General features: G+C 43.0%; 1 protein-coding gene across 1 annotated transcript in view; it reads right to left on the bottom strand.

Annotated features, from left to right (window-relative positions):
• Positions 1 to 4,668: 4,668 nt before the first annotated feature.
• chsy1 (chondroitin sulfate synthase 1) overlaps positions 4,669 to 23,756 on the bottom strand; it is a 98,772-nt gene continuing 79,684 nt past the window's right edge. Inside the window, exon 3 of the mRNA XM_061963745.2 lies at positions 4,669 to 6,844. Coding sequence (XP_061819729.2) covers positions 5,252 to 6,844 — 1,593 coding nt within the window. The 3' untranslated portion in view covers positions 4,669 to 5,251. The remainder of the gene's footprint in view (positions 6,845 to 23,756) is intronic.

Raw genomic sequence — 23,756 nt, 5'->3', positions numbered from 1 at the left:
TTAATGTTTTTTTTAGTGTGGTTAATTGTGCACAGACATGGTTATATAATTAAAATGTATAGTTTGTCCACATTAGTGATTCTCAAACTGTACATGGGCTCCATCTAGTGGTACGCCAAAGAATCTCAATGTTTTTCCTATATTCAAACCGTGTAATGTCACAGTGGCCATAAATATTAATAATAATAATAATAGATTTTATTTGTAAAAAGCACTTTACACTGAGTAAACAACTTTAAAGTGCTACAGTGTATTAAAAATAAAAAAAATATAATAAAAAATAAATACAAATAAAAACTAGAACAGCCAAATAGCTAAAACTAGTTTGTATACATCTAAAAGAAAAAAGGCTTTTTAAAAAGAAGGGTTTTTAAGTCTTTTTTAAAAGCATCCGGTCTGTGGTCCCCTCAGGTGGTCAGGGAGAGCGTTACACAGACTGGGAGCGGCGGAGCAGAAAGCCCGGTCTCCCACTGTTCGTTATTTATTATTAAATATATACTTGTTACATAAAACCTCTGCCTTCTCTTTAATGACTTCTCAGGCCTTCTAATTATGGGCCTGCTGCAATGCAAACAGACCATATTATTATTGCTCATACTTCAACTTTTATTATTATCGATCCACACGTTTCTCTTACAATACGAGATGAACCGGGCTCCATCTAGTGGTACGCCAAAGAATCACAATGTTTTTTTTCCTATATTCAAACTGTGTAATGTCACTGTGGCCATAAATATTAAATACACTTGTTACATAAAACCTCTGCCTTCTCTTTAATGACTACTCAGGCCTACTTTTTAAAAAAGAAGGGTTTTTAAGCCTTTTTTTAATAGCATCCACAGTCTGTGGTGCCATCAGGTGGTCAGGGAGAGCGTTCCACAGATTGGGAGCGGCGTCTCCCACTGTTCGTTATTCATTATTAAATATATAATTGTTACATAAAACCTCTGCCTTCTCTTTAATGACTTCTCAGGCCTACTAATTATGGGCCTGCTGCAATTGCAAACAGCCCATATTATTATTATTGCTCATACTTCAAATTTTATTATTATCGTTCCACACGTTTCTCTTACGATTAATACGAGATGAAGCGGCCAACGAACCCCCACATATGTCATACCGTCGGAAAGGTCTCGTTCGTGCCGACGAGGGATTATTTCGTGTTGCCATATTCTGAAAACTACACCTTAGAGCAGACCTGGGCATTCTACGGCCCGCGGGCCACATCCGGCCCTTTGTGCGTCCCTGTCCGGCTCTCGTGAGGCCAATCATAAATTACAAAATAAACTTAAAAAAGTATCTATGTCGAGTGTGCAATACAACGGTGCTGCTTTTGTTTTGAAAAGCGTTATTTGTATTACTTCCGTGTGGACTATGTGAACAGCGGCAATCACAAATTACAAAATAAATTCAAAAAAACGTATGTCATGCGTGCAATACAACTGTGCTGCTTTTATTTTGAAAAGTGCTATTTATGGGCATATGTCCGTGTGTAACCTGTGAGTGAAGGTGCACAGCGACAAGTGATGCCCGGTTACCCCGAGACGCTAAAAAAAGAAAAGTTAATGACGAATGCCGTGTTTCCAACAAGACATGGACTGCCAAGTATTTCTTTACAGAAATTAAAGGTAAAGCCGTGTGCTTAATTTGTCGTATACACAGGTTGCTGTGTTTAAAGAATATCATTTGAATCGCCACTACACGACGAAGCACGAAGAAGATGAAGCGCGCGCAAAAGAGGCTGATGCGTTGATGGTAAAACTGCAAACCCAACAAGGACTTTTTGCCAAATTTCACACCCCCAGAATGCAGCCGTCAGGACAAGTTTTGTCATTTCTCACAAAATCGCCAGAAAGAGTAAGGCGTTTTCTGACGGAGAGTTTATTAAGGAGTGCTTATTGGACTCTGTTGCGCTGATATGCCCGGAGAAGAGGGGCGCATTTGAGAACGTGTCACTCTCCCGACGCACTGTAACGAGGCGGGTTGAGACCATCGCTGGAAACTTGGAGCTTCAGCTGAAGAACAGAATGGGTTTTTTGACTTTGACTGTTTTTCGCCGGCTTTGGATGAGAGCTGTGATGTACGTGACACCGCCCAGCTGCTCATCTTCTTACGTGGGATAACTGCTGACTTTCAAATCACGGAGGAGCTGGCAGCCATGCAGTCAATTAAAGAGACAACCACAGGTAATGACTTGTTCACATAGGTAAATGCGTGTTTGGACATGTTAGGACTGAAATGAGACAAGCTGGCAGGTGGTTGTCCAAATCTGACGGGGAAGAATGTTGGACTTTTAAAGAGGATGCAGGATAAAGTGACAGAAATTGACATTTTTGCATTGTATTATACATCAGGAAGTGTTGTGTAAGACAGTGTTAAAAATAAAACCATCAAAAGCAATCTGCTTTTGTATAAAGTTAAGTTAGGTTAAATGAAATTATTATTATTATTAGTTATGTTACGGTATAAGTTGATTGGCAACACTAAATTGGCCCTAGTGTGTGGATGTGAGTGTGAATGTTGTCTGTCTATCTGTGTTGGCCCTGCGATGAGGTGGCGACTTGTCCAGGGTGTACCCCGCCTTCCGCCCGATTGTAGCTGAGATAGGCTCCAGCGACCCCCAAGGGAATAAGCGGTAGGAAATGGATGGATGTTACGGTATATCAAAAATAATTTGAGCAAAATTTAATTGAAATATTGTCGGTGTGGCCCCCCAGCGGTGCTTGGGTTGCTTATGCGGCCCCCCCGGTAAAAATTAATTGCCCACCCCTGCCTTAGTCATTTTGGTTCCTGACTCAAAATTTGGATAAGGCTGATTTACAGGGGTTATATTATGTTTTTCTACATTGAAAACACTTATTTGGGGCGGCATGACATAGTGCAGGGGTCGGCAACCCGGGGCTCCGGAGCCGCATGCGGCTCTTTGATCACTCTGATGCGGCTCAGCTGCATACTTGCCGACCCCCCCGGTTTTCCCGGGAGACTTCCAGATTTCAGTGCCTCTCGCAGAAACGATTTTCACCTTTACAATAATAATAAGGGCGTGCCATGATGGTACAGCATTTAGCGCCCTCTACAATCGGTATTAACAGCGTGTCAGCCCAGCCTCTTGTTATATGCATCTTCTGATTGCACACGTAAGAGACAGCAAGGCATACTTGGTCAACAGCCACACAGGTTACACTGACGGTAGCCATATAAAACAACTTTAACACTCTTACTAATAATGCGCCACACTTTGAACCAAAACCAAACAAGAATGACAAACACATTTTGGGAGAACAGCTGCACCTTAACACAACATAAACACAACAGAACAAATACCCAGAATCCCATGCAGCCCTGACTCTTCCGGGCTACATTATACACCCCTGCTACCACCAAACCCCTCCCCCACCCCAACCCTGCTCCCTCACATATCAAACACCCCCCCTCTCTGTGCGTCGGTTGAGGTGGGCGGGGTTTGGTAGCGGGGGTGTATAATGTAGCCCGGAAGAGTTAGGGCTGCATGGGATTCTGGGTATTTGTTCTGTTGTTTTTATGTTGTGTTACGGTGCAGATGTTCTCCCGAAATGTGTTTGTCATTCTTGTTTGGTGTGGGTTCACAGTGTGGCGCATTATTAGTAAGAGTGTTAAAGTTTTTTATACCGCCACCGTTAGTGTAACCTGTGTGGCTGTTGAGTAAGTATGCCTTGCTGTCGCCTACGTGAGCAAGCAGAAGCCCCATACAATTTGTGGCTGGGCCGGCACGCTGGTTGTTGTGGGCTCCAAAATTCTGTACTAACACGGCACGTTCGAGAGTCGGGACACTCGGGAAGGTTGACAATTATGACGCTGTCAAGCGCCATTCAAATAAAACCCGCAGGCCGCACTAACATTTAATTTTCATATTAAGCTGTGGGCCGCGTGTCTGAGACCCTTGATTTATACATAGCACAAAGCAAGAAAAAAAACTTTGTATGCAGTGTTATTTCATTTTAAATTTCAAAAGGTTTTTGTGGCTCCCATTGTTTTCTTTAATTTGTGAAACTGGTCAAAATGGCTCTTTGACTGGTAAAGGTTGCCGACCCCTGACATAGTGGGTAGAGCGGCTGTGCCAGAAACCTGAGGGTTGCAGGTTCGCTCCCCGCCTCTTGATAGCCAAATCGTTGCCGTTGTGTCCTTGGGCAGGACACTTCACCCTTTCCCCCGGTGCCGCTCACACTGGTTAACGAATGATGAACGACAGGTGGCGGTCGGAGGGGTGAGGGGGTAGGCACAAACTGGCAGCCACGCTTCAGTCAGTCTACCCCAGGGTAGCTTACCACCACCAGGTGTGAATGAATGATGGGTTCTCACTTCTCCGTGAAGTGCTTTGGCTGGGGGTCGCTTTTCTAGACACTCAGAGGTCCAAGGCACAGACAGCAGGCCCATCAAAATTTCCTCGGGAAATGTTCTAGTTCTATTTTAATGTTGGTCATTCTGGTGGTTACTTGGAGATGGAGCGCCATGTCCTCTTTCAAACTATGACTTAGTGTTATGTTGTCCGTGGTGCAACATTACCAAACACAAACAGCAGGGGGCGATCGAGTTAAGTGGGGGTCTTAGTACCCATGGTAACTTGGACCTTGTGACATATTCCTCAATCTTGATTAAAAAAGGGAAACCAATTTTAGGAAAACTTCCCCACCATTTTTATTCTTTAAATAGAAAAACTTTCATACTCGAAAGTTGAAAGACAAATTAAAAACAATAATAATAAAAATAAAAATAAAAAGATTTAAAAAAAACTAACGACAACCTCAGTCAGTCTTCATGTTGTCACAAAAGTTCCTGTTTTGGAAGACTGGACCAGCCGGGAATATCAGTACCTGCCAGGTAAGACGCTTGCTTGGCTCCACCCTCACGTGAAGCCACGCCCCCTGGCTATTCAACCAAATGCTAAAGAACATTCTTTACTGTTCACTCAATCTCTCACACACGCACACACACACTCATGTACACACACACACACACACACAGAATTGAGTCTTTGGTGACAGGAAGTTACAATCTTTGCATTTAACAAAACCAATAAATTAGACGTCAAATCCAGCAGTTGTTCACACAAAAACAATCTCTGTGTGTGAGGAAATGTAAACATTCACAAAGTGTCCGATGGCCCCGCCTCCTGGGGCTGGCCCCGCCTCCTGCTGTCAGAGTGTAAAAGTAAAAAGGGGGTTCTTGCATGGAAAATAAATTATTTGTGGGCGTGGCCAGCAGCACGTCCCCCTCAGGCTGTCCTAAGCGAGCCGTTGTTGGCGGCCAGCCTGCGCTGGGCGTGGTCGTTCTTGTCCAGCCAGAGCTCGGCCAGCTGCTGCGTGGACCCGTGCGAGGACGCCTTGGACCCCAGACACATCTTGTACTGCTTGGCCTCCAGGTTGGGGTCGCAGGCGACGGCGTGGTGCACGTGCACGATGCCCGTGTCCGTGCTGCGGAACAACGACACGCCCGACTGCACAAACTTGTTAAAGAGGTCCACGTCCTCCAGCCCCCAGCCCTGGATGGAGGTGTCAAAGCCCCCCGCCCGGACCAGGTCCCCCTTGTGGACGCAGACGATGCCGTAGCCGAAGTTCCTCCACAGGCCCGTCTTGGAGGTGAAGACGTAGTGGTTGTTGCCGGGCGCCTTCCCGGCGTAGACCACCTTGGGGTCGTACTGGCTGAAGATGACTGGGAAGTAGGCGCTCTCGCCCAGGGCGGCGTTGGCCCGGCAGCGCTTGAGGAAGTCGGTGTTGAAGAGCAGGTCCACGTCGCAGTAGAAGAGCAGCGACTGGTTGGTGAAGAGCGACGAGCCCACCTCCAGCGCCAGCGCCCGGGAGAAGGCTCCGGCCACGGGCTTGATCTCCATGTCGGCGCGGGGGTACTTGACGTGGTACTCCCGCATCAGCTCCACCTGCTTGACGCGCTCCGTGTCGTTGTCGGTGCTGAAGAGCAGCACCAGCAGCTTGACGTTCTGCTTGGGAATCAGACAGAAGCGCTCAAAGTTGGCCATGAAGCGGGCGAAGATGTCGTAGCGCCCCGACAGAGGCACCAGGATGTTGACCTTCTTGTCCACCACTTCCTTCTGCTCCTGGCCGGACGTGGACAGCTTGAAGGGGACCAGCATCTTCAAGGAGTTGGACAGGAAGGACAGAGAGTCCGACTCCTGGTTGATGTGCGCCGCCAGCGTCTGCGCGTCCATCTGGTCCTCCTCCCGGAACTGGATCTGGCTGAAGGTCTGCTGGAGGTAGGCGTGTCTGCGCACGGGCACCGTCATGGTCTTTCCTTTGTGCTTCTTGTAGAGCAGCAGCAGGTCCAGGACGTACTCGGCGCCGTACAGCGGGTTCACCCGCCGGTAGCCGTACTGGATTTCCTTGAAGTCGATGACGCGCCCCCGCGTCTTGGCGTTGGCGTTGATCATCTCCATCACCTGCATGATGATGTCGTCCAGGGCCTGGCGCTGGGACGCGTCCATCCCGCGGCGGGGCGGCTGTCCGTCGAAGGCGGAGAACAGGTGCCTCCCGGTCAGAAACTCCCACTCCAGGACGTCGTCTCTCTGCTGCGGGTGGAAGCGCATGAAGGAGGGCGGCATCCCCAGCTGGAGGTCCTCCCGGCCCGGCTCGGCCGCGCCGTAGCGACTCATCTGGACGATCTCGCGGTGGAGCCGGATGGTTTTGTGGCGCAGGTCGGCGATCTTGCGGCTGAGCATGTAGCTGTGCAGGCGGTACTGGTAGGGCGGGTTCTTGTTGGGGTGCAGCGTGATGGCCCGGTGGATCTTGCTGTTGTGGAGATCTCGGATGTAGCCCTTCTTGTTGGGCTCGTAGTTCTCGTAGAACAGCTGCTGCATCTGCGGCGACAACAAGACAAAATGCTCCGTTAGCAACAGCGGCGACCTCTGCCAAGGACACGGTTAGCTGCAATACGTAGAGAATAGTGCTGCTAGGATCCTGATGAGAGTGCGGAAATACGACCATATCAACTCTCAAATCCCTTCACTGGCTTCCTGTTCCACTCAGGATTGAATTCAAAGTCTCCCTACTAACCCACCAGTGCCTCCATGGAAATGCCCCCCTCTACCTCAAAGAACTACTCACCCCCAAATCCTCCGCTCCGGACAGGCTAACCTCCTCCAACCTCCGAGGACAAAGCTACGAACAATAGAAGACCGGGCTTTTTGCTCCGCCGCTCCCAGTCTGTGGAACGCTCTCCCTGACCACCTGAGGGCACCACAGACTGTGGATGCTTTTAAAAAAGGCTTAAAAACCTTTTTTTTTTTTAAACCTTTTTTTAGATATATGCATACTAGTTTTAGCTATTTGGCTGTTCTAGTTTTTATTTTTATTTATTATCGTTTTATTTTTATTTTTTTAATACACTGTAGCACTTTTAGGTTGTTTACTCAATGTGTACAGCTCTGGTAATGGCTACATTCGCACCCACCTGCACAAATGTACTTAAAATGTAACCATTCATCCATCCATCTTCTTCCGCTTATCCGAGGTCGGGTCGCGGGGGCAGCAGCCTAAGCAGGGAAGCCCAGACCTCCCTCTCCCCAGCCACTTCGTCCAGCTCCTCCCGGGGGATCCCGAGGCGTTCCCAGGCCAGCCGGGAGACATAGTCTTCCCAACGTGTCCTGGGTCTTCCCCGTGGTAACGATCAAAATAAATATGACTTTTTCTTTTTGTTTACTAGGGCATGCATATATAATATGTATTAGTTTGACCATTTAAAATCAACGATAATAAAAATGAGATGCTTGGAAATAGCATAAAAATGCCCCAAAAACTTGGAAAAAACGCGATTCATAGCGTTACTTTTTGGTGTAACCATCATGAGCGTTCTGTTCAGGTATATTTCTTTTATAGTTTGATAAATCATCATGAATAGGTATTGATCAATCTTTAAGCTGTGTGTATTTGATTTCAGTTTGCTTTTGACACCTTATTTAGAATTGTAGTTGAAACTTTTACAACCTTGTGTTGTGCTCATGATGGCGTAACCAAACTAGATTATTTTGAATATTTATTCCCTTTTTTTACATTTAGTATATTTAAATATACTGTGTTTTATGCTTTTTTCTTTTTGGAACATGTACTATACATATACCGTATTTTTCGGACTATAAGTCGCAGTTTTTTTTCATAGTTTGGCCGGGCTCCAGTGCGATTTATATATGTTTTTTTTCCTTCTTTATTATGCATTTTTGGCAGGTGCGACTTATACTCCAAAAAATACGTTAATACAATAAAGTCCCATATAAAATTATGTTTCTAGCAATACTTTAATTTTGCCTTTGAAAGTAACACTCCAATGTCCATTAGTGGAGCTGTACACATGTGTAAAGTGCTTTTTACAAGTCAAATCTATTATTAGCAATCAGCGAAGGTTAGACATCACAGCTCGGTGCCCACAGAAAAGTATTCATTGATCCATTATGTGAGATACTGTTAGATGATTAAATGGAGTCAAGTACAGGACAGTAAAGAAGGCAGCTACTACTTCCAGCATCGATCAGGTCTATACAACACTGGCATGGAAACAGGAGTTTAGAACATCATAACTAAGGATGCTTTCTGAGCTCACTTATGTTCTCTGCTCGCTGTACATATCCTACCAAGTCAGACCTACACTGTTTCAATGCCCATTTCTCAGATGATGCAATTGTTGATGACTGAAGTGCTGATATCAACCAAACCCTCCTCATCCCAGCCCCCGGATTGTAAATAATTCAATGTATATACTCTGATGATTAACTTGTGTGATGACTGTATTATGCTGATAGTATATATTTGTACCATGAATTGATTAACGTGGACCCCGACTTAAACAAGTTGAAAAACTTATTGGGGTGTTACCATTTAGTGGTCAATTGTACGGAATATGTACTGTACTGTGCAATCTACTAATAAAAGTCTCAATCAATCAAAGGGTACCATTCACATTTGATTGACAGCGTTACTCAATTTGTGGCATGTTTGTGTGTGTTAAAAGATGTTAATTGTTTGGCAATAGAATGTGTTTAAAAATAAGCTGATTGATAACTGTGCTGTCCAGCGGTTATATCTCAACATTTGAGTCTCATTTTCAATGCAGTTGCACTTCCAAGCCATTAGATGGCAGTACTGCACAGGCTAAGAGCGTATGGCCAAAACTGGGTTTCAAAGTTGGTAGCAAACATGGCGCTGTCACGCCAAATTTCTTCCCCCTACAAACCCTCCCCCCATTTACTTCCGGGGTCATTTTTTCTTACGTCATTTCCTCTTACGTCATTGACAGCGATCGATAGAATCCAAATCTCCTGAAAATGGTGGTGTCACTGAATGACATTTGTCTTTATCTTTCCCAGGGGACTTATGTCATACTTGCCAACCTTGAGACCTCCAATTTCGGGAGGTGGGGGTTGGGGGCGTGGCTACGAGGGGAGGAGTATATTTACCGCTAGAATTCACCAAGTCAAGTATTTCATATATATATATATAAGAAATACTTGACTTTCAGTGAATTCTAGCTATATATATAATTATTTTATTATATATATTTATATATATATATGTATGTGTGGGAAAAAAATCACAAGACTATTTCATCTCTACAGGCCTGTTTCATGAGGGGGGGGTACCCTCAATCATCAGGAGATTTTAATGGGAGCATTCACATACCATGGTTTATATAGGGCACAGAGTGGGTGGGTACAGGCTGGCCTAGGGGCGTGGTGATTGGCTCATGTGTTACCTAGGAGGTGTTTCCGTCTATGGCGGCATGTTGTTACAATTTCGCTGCGCTTGTTGAGGGATGACAGGTCTGGACGGTAGATAATAAACAGTTTCTCTTTCAAGCATAGGTTGCATCTTTTATTACCACTATTGTAAGGTGTGCTGGATGCAAGAATTTGCCATGTTATTGAATATTCAACATTATTGTCTTTGAGGTCCCAAATGTGTTTGCTGAGTTCTGTGGTATTTCGCAGGTTTTTGTTCCTGAAAGAAGCCTTGTGGTTGTTCCATCTGGTTTTGAATTCTCCCTCGGTTAATCCTACATATGTGTCGGATGTGTTAATGTCCTTGCGTATTACCTTAGATTGGTAGACAACTGATGCTTGTAAGCACCCCCCGTTGAGAGGGCAATCAGGTTTCTTTCGACAGTTACAGTCTTTGTTGGTTTTGGAGTCGCTCTGTCTGGAGGCCGACGGCTCATTTGCAATTGTTTTGTTGTGGTTTGAGAGGATTTGTCGTATATTGTTCATGCAGCTGTAGCTCAATTTAATGTTGTTCTTGTTGAATACTTTTCTTAGGGTGTTGTCTTTGGGAAAGTGTTTGTCAATCAGATTGAGGAATTTGTGTCCAATGTTAGTTGAGACGTTTTTGCTGTATGGGGGGTTGTACCATATGATGTCGTTTCGTTTTCTGTTCTTTTTTGGCTGGTTTCCTGGCGTGGGTTCATAGGTGAGGCAGAGTGTTAGGGCCGCTGCTGGGAACTTCTGTCTTCGTGGTAACGTGCAAAAAATATTAATTAATATATAATACTGTTAAATGTCTGTACTTTAACAATGTTTGGAACAAAAAATTTGTAAACAATAAAAAATAATTTTACATTGCAGTTTTTTTGCCTCATTTTAAAAAGTCTTGAAGAAATACCCAAGGTTTTTCTTTATTTTTATGTTCTTATTCTAAATATTGTTGTTTGTCTGACCACGGGTCATCTGACTTCACTGAGGTACATATGTCCGATTAATACAGACGTTTTGTTAACGCTATATTATAAAAAATTTAAAAAAAAACAAGTATCCTTCCAGCGACGGGCAGTCAAAGCCGAAGTGTTATCGATCGCTCTCAATGACGTAAGAGGAAATGACCCCGGAAGTAAATGGGGGGGGAAGGTTTTTGTAGGGGGAAGAAATTTGTCGTGACAGCGCCCTGTAGTCATGTGGGGGGGGAGGGCTTTCGGCCAACCAGAGTATGGCCAGGAGGATCTCCTTGCATGATTAAGCCTGGAGTATATTGCGCGTAGAAAAAAAAAATCCTAAATTTGCGACGCAGAACGCTGTGATTGGTCAGTTTTTTGCCAAGAAGGGTCCCTGAGAAGACTTCCTGCTTGAAATGCACACATGATTGTATAAAAAAAAAAAAAAACAGTGACTAAACATTTGCATGAAATCTGATATTGTGTACTTTAATATCTCGGTGCGCTCTAAAAATAAATACAGAATGTGTGTTTTTCAGCGTGTTGAAGAAGTCACATTGATTGATTGATTGAAACTTTTATGAGTAGATTGCACAGTACAGTACATATTCCGTACAATTGACCACTAAATGGTAACACCCGTATATGTTTTTCAACTTGTTTAAGTCGGGGTCCACGTTAATCAATTCATGGTACAACACTCTTTTCAACTTTTATTGCCAATCGTGTGCTAACCTTGTCTCTGCCACATTTTTATCTGTGCTAGATTATGCCGATCTTTTTTTTATATGAATGCTACTCGTTCCTGTCTTCAGATGGTGGACTGTGTATACTGTTGCGTCAGACCAGCCTTCCCTCCCAGAGAATTAAAATCACTGGTCCATCCCAAATTCTTTAGATGACATATGCACAGTAAGAAGGACCATCAAGACAGAATAGGAATATTATCAAGTTTTACTAAAACTTTAGAAGACCAGGTCATACCGGCATCTGGAATTGGTCTAACATTCAAACGGAAAGAGACATCTTCTTGAATAGGAAAACAGCGCCCACCATGTCCAGAAAGGAATACAGCCTCATTGTTCTAAGACAGATAAGATTAAAAAAAAGGGAGTACTCCAACTCCCACAGTCCAAGCCTTCAAGGTAAGGCACACCGTTTACTTGCGGACATAAGATACAAACACAGAAAGAGTACAAATGGAAAAACACTAGATGATCTAAACATGACTGAATAAAGAAATAACTCTTAAACATATATGCATTCTCCACAATACCGAGCTTCTTTGAGTTTCATCACAAGCTGTAGAGCCATGGCACACCACACTGTGACTTGTACTCTCGGGTGGGAGGGCCTTCTCTTTCCACTAGGAGACTGTGTCACTGGTACATTTTTATTTACAAGGCTCTTCTGGGACTATTTCCTCGAATACATTAGTACATTGATTTCACAGAGACGTACGAAGTCTTATGCTCTGAGATCCAACGATCAGCTGTTGCTCTCCGTCCCTTTTGCTGGCACTGAGCTGGGGGGGGGGAAAGGCTTTTGTCTCTGCAGCTTCTTGTGCTTGCAACATGCTACAAAAGAGACTGGAAGCTGACTGAATTTTTATCCCAAATGCTTTTAAATCTAAACTGAGAGCATTTGAAGGAGCCTCAGTTATCTGTAACTGTTTTACTTGATGTCCATCCTGTCATTTTAATGTGCAATGTGAATGTCATTTTATGTGTAACAAGACTCCCTTGAAAAAGAGGTTTTAGTTTAATTCCCACACATATTCTTTGTCTTTTTTCCCCTCACACACACACCAGGGCTCGAATTTAACCACTGCAAACGGGGCAAAATTGACCAACATCCGCGGGAAGAACATGCCGTGACCGCCCTTGACTTTGTACTTGTTAATGGACGAGGGATTGACAGTTAACAGTATGATGTAAGTAAGTATTGTGTTTATTACACACCAACTGTTTGATTGTAATGTTTGTCTTAGTTGTGGTTTTCATGACCAAATTTGTAGGTGTTGATATCGCCATGTAAAATTGCTAATGTTAATGGTAGCCTGTCTACGGTAAATTATTAAATTATCGAGCTTGCGCATTTTGGAAGCGCTGAGCCTTAGTTTAAGTTCCAGCATTTTCTACTTTACGGTGTTAAAAATTGCAACATTACAGACGGAATTTGGTCGGTGCCAATAAAAGTACAGAATTCCCTACCCATCCCTAATCACGTCCCATTTTGAATATTTCATAAACAAAAAAATTAAAAACGAATCTATTGTTAGTTTTTAACCAATTTGTATTACCTCCACCAGGGAGGTCATGTATGAATTTGTGTTGACAAATTTTACAGCGGCCTGTCTGCCAGTGATCAATGTGCTGTGTGAATGCAAAGTAGGGTTGTATTTCGATACTTTTCTAAATAAAGGGCACCACAAAAATGGCATTATTGGCTTTATTTTAACAAAAAAAATCTTACGGTACATTAAACATATGTTTACTATTGCAATTTTGTCCTTAAATAAAATAGTGAACATACTAGACAACTTATCTTTTGGTAGTAAGTAAACAAACAAAGGCTCCTAGTTAATCTGCTGACATATGCAGTGACATATTGTGTCATTTATCATTCTATTATTTTGTCAACATTATTAAGGACAAGTGGTAGAAAATGAATCTACTTGTTCATTTACTGTTAATATCTGCTTACTTTCTCATTCAACATGTTCTATCTACACTTCTGTTAAAATGTAATTAGCACATATTCTTCTGTTCGGATGCTTTACATTAATTTTGGATGATAGCACAAATTTGGGTATCAATCCGATACCAAGTAGTACCAGGATCATACATTGGTCATAATTTAAGTCCTCGTGTGTCCAGGGACGTATTTCCTGAGTTTATAAACATAATCAACATTTTTAAAAAAAGGAAAAAATATTTTGTGATGCTACTATGTAATCATAGTAGTATCGACCAGATATGCTCCTGTACTTGGTATCACTACAGTGGATGTCAGGTGTAGATCCACCCATGGCATTTGTTTACATTGTGACGCCGGTGAGCTACGGTGTGTAGTGAAACATGTTGAGCTATTCCTCATCCTGCAGGGATGATACTTGTAAGGAACTTACTTTATTTGTCGCCATGGAGATTTAGAAGTAGCTACAACACTGTCGACTGCGGCTGGATGTTAGCCGCTAGCCATGTTTTAAAGTACATACTTGCCAACCTTGAGACCTCCGATTTCGGGAGGTGGGGGTAGGGCGTGGTTAAGAGGGGAGGAGTATATTTACAGCTAGAATTCACCAAGTGATTCATATATATATATATAAGAAATACTTGACTTTAAGTGAATTTTAGCTATATATATATATATATATATATATATATATATATATATATATATATATATATATATATAAATAAGAGAAATACTTGAATTTCAGTGTTCATTTATTTACACATATACACACACATAACACTCATCTACTCATTGTTGAGTTAAGGGTTGAATTGTCCATCCTTGTTCTATTCTCTGTCACTATTTTTCTAACCATGCTGAACACCCTCTCTGATGATGCATTCTGCTTCGTCTCCTTGTTGTGTGCGCAGTTGTGCACTGCACTCTCTAAAAGCCGTAGATGTTATTGTCACATATGCATGTACAGTAGATGGCAGTATTGTCCTGTTTAAGAGTGTCACAACATTGCTGTTTACGGCAGACGAACTGCTTTACGGTAGACGAAAACGTGACTGCTGTTGTTGTGTGTTGTTACCGCCTGGGAGGACGTTAACAAAACTGCCTAACAATAAACCCACATAAGAAACCAAGAACTCGCCCTCGATCATTCTACAGTTATAACGTGATTGGGCAGGCACGCTGTTTATATTGTGGGAAAGCGGACGTGAAAACAGGCTGTCGACACGTCACTCAATTTCGGGAGAAAATTTGTCCCGGGAGGTTTTCGGGAGAGGCGCTGAATTTCGTGAGTCTCCCGGAAAATCCGGGAGGGTTGGCAAGTATGTTAAAGCATATCTTCCTGAGGACGTTTCAGTGTTATAACTTTACCTTTATTGTTGGTTTTTAAGCCAAAATGCCTCCGTTCTCCCTTTTCTGTCTACACACTGTGTCTGCTTGTAAGTACTCTGTGATTGTGCGCTGCCGAACATGCTCCTCTGCTCGTAAAACCAGCAATGTCACAACTTTTTAGAGGCGGTATAGTACCGAATATGATTCATTAGTATCGCGGTACTATACTACTACCGGTATACCGTACAACCCTAATGCAAAGTCTGATCCAGATTTGAAGCCAGATTGTGTCCCAATGTAAACGCAACATGGACAATCCAATGGAACATGTTCACACATTTATGATCCAAACAAACAAAACAAAGTGGGCTAAAAAGGGTCTTACTGGGCGAGCAGTGACTTTGGCTGCGATGTTGAAATTCCGAGCGGATGGCGAAGTTAAACCAATGTTAAGACTCTTATTCTGTCCGAGTCCAAATCGAGAGCCTGAAGGAATGTGTTGTATAAGAGCCAGCGTGGGGGTGGGAGGTGGTCTTGACAAAGTTAGTGTTAGTAAAAAAAAAAAGTGTAAACACGGGGACAGCTGCTAGCGAGCGGCTGGCAGGAAGTCAAGCGCGGTCAAGAAGGCGGCGTTTGTGCAGTGGCCTCCCCATGAAGGGAGCATCAGTGCGGCCCACGCCTCCACGCAGACTAATTTGAGAGGACGGCTCTGGAATGCGGCCACAAGTCTGATCCCGGGGGAAAGGCCGTTCGGGGAATAAGACAGGACGGGCCTGAGAGCCACGGAAAGTTGTACCCGATTCGGAATCTGATCACAGGAACTGCTTGACTGACTCTTTGCTTCCCCGCGGTTTGGAGACGCATTCCACGGCATCTGGGAGCGGGCGGCCTGCCAGACAAAACACACAGGAAGCTTGTCCTTAATGGACGGGGCTAGCTAGCATGCAGGTGAGGGGTCGGCTTCTTCGCGTGGCTTTTGCTTCCCGTGACTTGGAGCGGCTGATCCGGGTAGATCAGATGGGATCCAGCGGCGAAACTCCAGCTCACATTTGATTGGGCTTGGGCATCATTATCCCCTGGCCTAATTAGACCTCCTCCTTTACCGTCATTAGTGCGATTCCCTCACGGCCCACCAGCGGACCACACTCTGGAGCGCTAATCAGCGATTGTTCTCCAACAAGAGGCTGACAAAAAGCCACACATTGGCACAAGACAACGCTTGAGACGTGGACCAATCAGAGTGCATGTTACTGCAATCATGTTGTTATCCAAGAAACAACACATTGGGTTATCGTGCAAACACACTCCTGAAAGTCGTCAACATGCCAACTTTCACATAAATTCCGGGTCCAATAAAAAACAAAAAACATTGGACAGCTGGTCACCACATGACTCGGACCTAACTGACCCATAAAAACTTAAACTCCAATTCTGAAGGCTTGCAACGGTCTTGCTTCTTTTGATTCAATACTACCAAACCTGAGAGGGCCCATGACGCTGTAGCGAGGCCTGGGACCGATATTCGATAAAGGAAAATGAAAAATCGTGAAGGTTTCAAGCGTCGGTAAATCGACCATGTGCATGCTTCAAGGGCATTCGCACTATTAGGCAACTTTAACTTCAACCCTTGACTAACACCCTCCCCACTCCACATCCCACCTCCCCGGATTGTAAATAATCAAATGTATTTCTAATGTATATACTTGTTCTTACGCAATCTGAGCTCACTATGTTCACTGCTCGCTGTACATATCCTACCAAGTCAGACCTACACGGTTTCAATGTCCATTTCTCTGATGATGCAATTGTTGATGACTGAAGTGCTGATATCAACCAAACCCTCCTCATCCCACCCCCCGGATTGTAAATAATGTAAATAATTCAATGTATATACTCTGATGATTAACTTGTGTGATGACTGTATTATGATGATAGTATATATTTGTACCATGAATTGATTAACGTGGACCCCGACTTAAACAAGTTGAAAAACGTATTCGGGTGTTACCATTTAGTGGTCAATTGTACGGAATATGTACTGTACTGTGCAATCTACTAATAAAAGTTTCAATCAATCAATAAATTAGCGGCTACGCCAGTTTATACTAGGGTTGTACGTAGAGATGTCCGATAATGGCTTTTTTGCCCATATCCGATATTCCAATATTGTCCAACTCTTAATTACCGATTCCGATATCAACCGATACCGATGTATATAGTCGTGGAATTAACACATTATTATGCCTAATTTTGTTGTGATGCCCCGCTGGATGCATTAAACAATGTAGCAAGGTTTTCCGAAAATAAATCAACTCAAGTTATGGGAAAAAATGCCAACATGGCACTGCCATATTTATTATTGAAGTCACAAAGTGCATTATTTGTTTTAACATGCCTCAAAACAGCAGCTTGGACTTTGGGACATGCTCTCCCTGAGAGAGCATGAGGAGGTTGAGGTGGGTGAGGTTGGGAGGTAGCGAGGGGTGTATATTGTAGCGTCCCGGAAGAGTTAGTGCTGCAAGGGGTTCTGGGTATTTGTTCTGTTGTGTTTATGTTGTGTTACGGTGCGGATGTTCTCCCGAAATGTGTTTGTCATTCTTGTTTGGTGTGGGTTCACAGTGTGGTGCATATTTGTAACAGTGTTAAAGTTGTTAACACGGCCACCCTCAGTGTGACCTGTATGGCTGTTGACCAAGTATGCCTTGCATTCACTTGTGTGTGTGAAAAGCCGTAGATATTATGTGATTGGGCCGGCACGCAAATGCAGTACCTTTAAGGCATGCCCCCAACATTGTTGTCTGGGTGGAAATTCGGGAGAATGGTTGCCCCGGTAGATTTTCGGGAGGGGCACTGAAATTCGGGAGTCTCCCGGGAAAATCGGGAGGGTTGGCAAGTATGACTGGGAGACGCAACTGCTCTGTACTTCTCCCTACGTCCGTGTACCACTCCGTACAGCGGCGTTTTAAAAAGTCATAAATTTTACTTTTTGTAACCGATACCGATAATTTCCGACATTACATTTTAAAGCATTTATCGGCCGATAATATCGGCAGTCCGATATTATTGGACATCTCTAGTTGTACGGTACACCTGTACTGGTATAGTATTGCGGTACTAATGAATCAAAAACTGTACTATACTCTGTTTGAAAAGTACCGGCACGTCGTGACATTGCTAGTTTTACGAGCAGAGGAGCATGTTCGGCAGCGCACAATCACGGAGTACTTACAAGCAGACACAGTGTGTAGACAGAAAAGGGAGAACGGATGCATTTTGGCCTACAAACTGACGATAAAAAAAAAAAATATCGTCAAAAAAATCTTGGTATCGGGACAACCCTAGTTTGTACCGTAGCGGAAATAAAAGAAGAGGGCAATTCATATTGTCCTCATTAAGTGTCTTTGACTCTTTGTGCAGAGATGCAGGGCTGCCGGCCTGCTAGCATCACACAGTGCAACTAGTTAGCATGTAGCAGCGAAAATGCACAAAATGATCACAAAACCAAATGCCACCTCACCAATGTGGCAATATTTCAGTTCAAACCTTTGGAACGAGACGAGCGTGTCAACACCGAGAAGCCAGTTTTGCTGAATCTGCGCGACTACAGCAAACCTGCATGCCGACTTGAAACATGACTACCTGACAGTCCACACTCACATCGCGTTTGGTGGACAAGCCAGGTCAGTGTAAACAAAACCGTGCAAAATAATGTGCGCTCACAGAACGTGTGGTTTAATACATCGCCAAAAACATGCTGCCACTGTTGGAATTTTTTTTTTAATTTTTTTTTTTACAAAGTATATTTTATTGTTGTCATTCTAATTACAATGCTAAATACACAAGAAATACAAGTTTATTGCATTTGAAAGGATATGCATGCCTTATTATTATGTATTATCATTACATCAATAGATATCGTATTTTCCGGACCATGGGGCGCAACGGATTATAAGGCGCACTGCCAATGAATGGTCTATTTTTGATCTTTTTTCATAGATTATAGGGTGCATTAAAGGAGTCTTTTTTTTCTCTTTTTCTTTCTTCTAAATGTAAAAGACTTCCTTGTGGTCTACATAACATGTAATGGTGGTTCTTTGGTCAAAATGTTGCACGGATGATGTTTTACAGATCATCTTCAAGCCGCTTTCTGACAGTCACTTCAGGATGCGCCGTTTTGTGGGCGGTCTTATGTACGTGGCTCACCTTCGGCAGCGTCTTCTCCCCGTCATCTTTGTTGTAGCGTGCAAGGACGGGAGTGGAAGAAGTGTCAAAAGATGGAGCTAACTGTTTTAATGACATTCAGACTTTACTTCAATCAATAACAGAGCAGCATCTCCTCATCCGGAAACAACAACCCGTGAAAAACCGTCCGACTGCAACTTTAATAACTAAAGTCCCTTGGGTGAATAATGTGGCGAGTTTACTGACAGATATAAGTAAGAACTTTACACTACTTTATATTAGAAATGACAACAGCGGAGGATGAATGTCCCGTAACAAGAAGATAGAGAAAAAGAAGAAACTTATAGACTACGGTATGCAATTTTTCAGGATTTATGCAGATCAGCGGGTACTAGGGATGTCCCGATCCGATATTTGGATCGGATCGGCCGCCGATATTTGCCAAAAAATGCGTATCGTTTTTTTTTTAAAACTCCGGTCCGTGTTTTCCAATGCACCTATCTAAATAATACATTTCACTTTTCTGCTGCTCCCTAATTTCCGTTCCGCATTTTCCAGCACACCTTCAACACATCCACAGGTCTGTGGATTCTCACGCAGTTGCTTTTAGCTGCTGGCATTACACGACAGGCTCTTCTCACTCTTTCCTGTCTTCCTCTCACAGACAGCAAGCGCACCTTCTTACACACGTCACAAACTGTCACGACATACGTCACATACGTATAGGTCCTCCCCGAGCAGAGAGGTAGCAGCATGGCTAACGTTAGCTGTGATGCTAGCGCAGCCGTGCTAGCAACGCTCCCTCTAAGGTGCGCGCCTGTGCAATTGCGCACGGCAAATCTATGACACGCACAAAATCAAATAACAAAAATAAGCGCATAACAATTTTCGACACACGGACACGACAGAGAAAACACTTTCAAATATTGTAACGTCTGTCGAGACGCTTATCTCCATTCGGTGCCACACGCCCACACCATCAAAATGCCGAGGCAAACATTTCCAGATCAACACCGTATGAAAAAATTAGTGATTTTTTTAGTTGTGATTTCCTTCTCTGCATGAAAGTTTAAAAGTAGCATATATTAATGCAGTATGAAGAAGAATGTTTTAATGTAGACACATAGAATCATCATACTGCTGTGATTATATGCATCAAGTGTTCATTCAAGGCTAAGGCACAATATCCACATATATATGGTGTATCGTGACATGGACTAAACATATCCACATATACAGGTAAAAGCCAGTAAATTAGAATATTTTGAAAAACTTGATTTATTTCAGTAATTGCATTCAAAAGGTGTAACTTGTACATTATATTTATTCATTGCACACAGACTGATGCATTCAAATGTTTATTTCATTTAATTTTGATGATTTGAAGTGGCAACAAATGAAAATCCAAAATTCTGTGTGTCACAAAATTAGAATATTACTTAAGGCTAATACAAAAAAGGGATTTTTAGAAATGTTGGCCAACTGAAAAGTATGAAAATGAAAAATATGAGCATGTACAATACTCAATACTTGGTTGGAGCTCCTTTTGCCTCAATTACTGCGTTAATGCGGCGTGGCATGGAGTCGATGAGTTTCTGGCACTGCTCAGGTGTTATGAGAGCCCAGGTTGCTCTGATAGTGGCCTTCAACTCTTCTGCGTTTTTGGGTCTGGCATTCTGCATCTTCCTTTTCACAATACCCCACAGATTTTCTATGGGGCTAAGGTCAGGGGAGTTGGCGGGCCAATTTAGAACAGAAATACCATGGTCCGTAAACCAGGCACGGGTAGATTTTGCGCTGTGTGCAGGCGCCAAGTCCTGTTGGAACTTGAAATCTCCATCTCCATAGAGTAGGTCAGCAGCAGGAAGCATGAAGTGCTCTAAAACTTGCAAGTAGACGGCTGGGTTGACCCTGGATCTCAGGAAACAGAGTGGACCGACACCAGTAGATGACATGGCACCCCAAACCATCACCCAACCATGCAAATTTTGCATTTCCTTTGGAAATCGAGGTCCCAGAGTCTGGAGGAAGACAGGAGAGGCACAGGATCCACGTTGCCTGAAGTCTAGTGTAAAGTTTCCACCATCAGTGATGGTTTGGGGTGCCATGTCATCTGCTGGTGTCGGTCCACTCTGTTTCCTGAGATCCAGGGTCAACGCAGCCGTCTACCAGCAAGTTTTAGAGCACTTCATGCTTCCTGCTGCTGACCTGCTCTATGGAGATGGAGATTTCAAGTTCCAACAGGACTTGGCGCCTCCACACAGCGCAAAATCTACCCGTGCCTGGTTTACGGACCATGGTATTTCTGTTCTAAATTGGCCCGCCAACTCCCCTGACCTTAGCCCCATAGAAAATCTGTGGGGTATTGTGAAAAGGAAGATGCAGAATGCCAGACCCAAAAACGCAGAAGAGTTGAAGGCCACTATCAGAGCAACCTGGGCTCTCATAACACCTGAGCAGTGCCAGAAACTCATCGACTCCATGCCACGCCGCATTAACGCAGTAATTGAGGCAAAAAGAGCTCCAACCAAGTATTGAGTATTGTACATGCTCATATTTTTCATTTTCATACTTTTCAGTTGGCCAACATTTCTAAAAATCCCTTTTTTGTATTAGCCTTAAGTAATATTCTAATTTTGTGACACACGGAATTTTGGATTTTCATTTGTTGCCACTTCAAATCATCAAAATTAAATGAAATAAACATTTGAATGCATCAGTCTGTGTGCAATGAATAAATATAATGTACAAGTTACACCTTTTGAATGCAATTACTGAAATAAATCAAGTTTTTCAAAATATTCTAATTTACTGGCTTTTACCTGTATATGGTGTATCGTGACATGGCCTTAAAATATCGCAATATTAAAAAAAGGCCATATCGCCCAGCCCTAGTTCAATGATGCCATTTCTGTTTGTCATGTATAATTTTGTCTATTTTGTGTTTATCCTTGAATAAACAGGTCAGTTTCTTGTTACCAACCATTGTGTATTATTCAAACTCCCCTAATTCAGCTGGCTAGTTGTTATCAAGAGTACTAAAACCCTTTTCAACATGATTCTGACAACTAAGTAGGCTAAATAACTTTAAACTTTAATACATGCTCAGATAGGCCAGTATCGGTCAGTATCAGTATCGGATCGGAAGTGCAAAAACAATATCGGTATCGGATTGGAAGTGCAAAAACCTGGATCGGGACATCCCTAGCAGGTACCAGAAGGTAAGTAAAGTTGCTTTTGCATAATATTGCGGAACAAAACGCCAGATAATATGTCTTACCTTATACACACACACCATAATAATACTCGTATGTTGAAGCACAGTACAATCCATCAAGCGGTGCGACTTCATAGCTTACCAAAGTCGTCCTAAAACATGTTGATAGATTTTTGATCTCTTATGTTTGACTGCCATCTACTGGTCACACTTATTACGCCATGTACAAAATAAAATTGCTTCGAGGTCGGTAAGCAAAACCAGAATTAATCTGTACATTGGGCGCACCGGGTTATAAGGCGCATTGACGGGTTTTGAGAGAAAAAAAGGATTTTAAATGCGCCTGATAGTTCGGAAAATACGGTAATTTGGTCTCATAAAAATAATGGCAATAATATGGTTTATCTGCAATAATTTGTAGGTCGATGTAACGTCAGGCAAAATTTGTTATAGGCCCAGGCCTAGCTTTAGGATGTGCATGTGAAATATATATTCTTCTTATTCCTCTTGATTCCGTTGAGAACATAGAGCCACAACATGTCGCCAACAAACTGGGCTTTTTCTCTCAGCTCTTCCCAGGTTGCTCCAGTGGTTTTGGCCTCAACATCAATCCCTCTGCACCGAGTCTGTTTCGGTCGACCAACTTTTCCTTTTTCTTTCCTTTTGGGTTGCAGTCTAATGCCTGCTGGTGAAGTTGGACGCAGGTTTTTGCAGTGTATGCCTGATCCATCCCCATTTTCCCTTTTTCGGATGTCCATCCCAACCGGATTCTGATTGGTTATAATTATTTGAAATATATATTTAAATACGCCATATACCAATAAGTGAACCACACTAAATCCTACAGAACACTGACGCAAATGACTATTAATATGTATCGCCACCACGAGATGACATACAGTACTGTATTACTAATGTTAGAGGCTGTTATTTTTTTATTCCATAGTGATCATTAAGTAGACCGATAATATGTGGTTGACTGTCATCGAGTTTTTTTCTTTTTGGTAATGGCAACAGGAACAATTTCCCACAGATTTCCAGCAATGACGTGAACATGTTATTAGTGTTGCTCACCTTCTTCACTTGAAAAAGGAGGGAGGAAAAGTGCTGCAGCTGCTGACACATCTGTAACCGGGGAAGTGGCAACACATTTATCAACACTAATTATCGGTGGATTAAAATGAGTGACATGTAGGCTCCACCAGTCTCTATGGACAAAGTCAACAGGTTCATTTCTCCCGCTCAACGTAGGTTATGCTACCCTCCTTTCTTGCAAAAAAAACCCCTGAATCACATATTAACACCCTTTATTGTCTCTCCTTTTATTTTGAAAACGTGAGTCATTTTAGTACTCGGCAGCTCGGCCACAACGACTGATGGACTGCTACTAAGCAACGTCAGCATTTCTTATTGAACGTTTGTTCTATATGGATTTTTACTTTCCGGTAATTGTCCTAACTTTTCCTACTTTTTACTACGCATTTATATGAACTAGAGAACTCCTGATTATATTTGATATTTGCCTTTTTTAACTGATCTGCTGATGAGCTTGCCAAGCCCAGCTGTGCCCCAGTTAGAGCTGCAACGTTTCAGTGAATAAATTAACTCAATTAGAAAAAACATTGATTTATCGTATTTTCCGAACTATAGA

The sequence above is a fragment of the Nerophis lumbriciformis genome, linkage group LG06 (assembly GCF_033978685.3).
Source record: "Nerophis lumbriciformis linkage group LG06, RoL_Nlum_v2.1, whole genome shotgun sequence".
Lineage (NCBI taxonomy): Eukaryota > Metazoa > Chordata > Actinopteri > Syngnathiformes > Syngnathidae > Nerophis > Nerophis lumbriciformis.
This window is presented reverse-complemented; position numbering and strand designations above follow the sequence as displayed.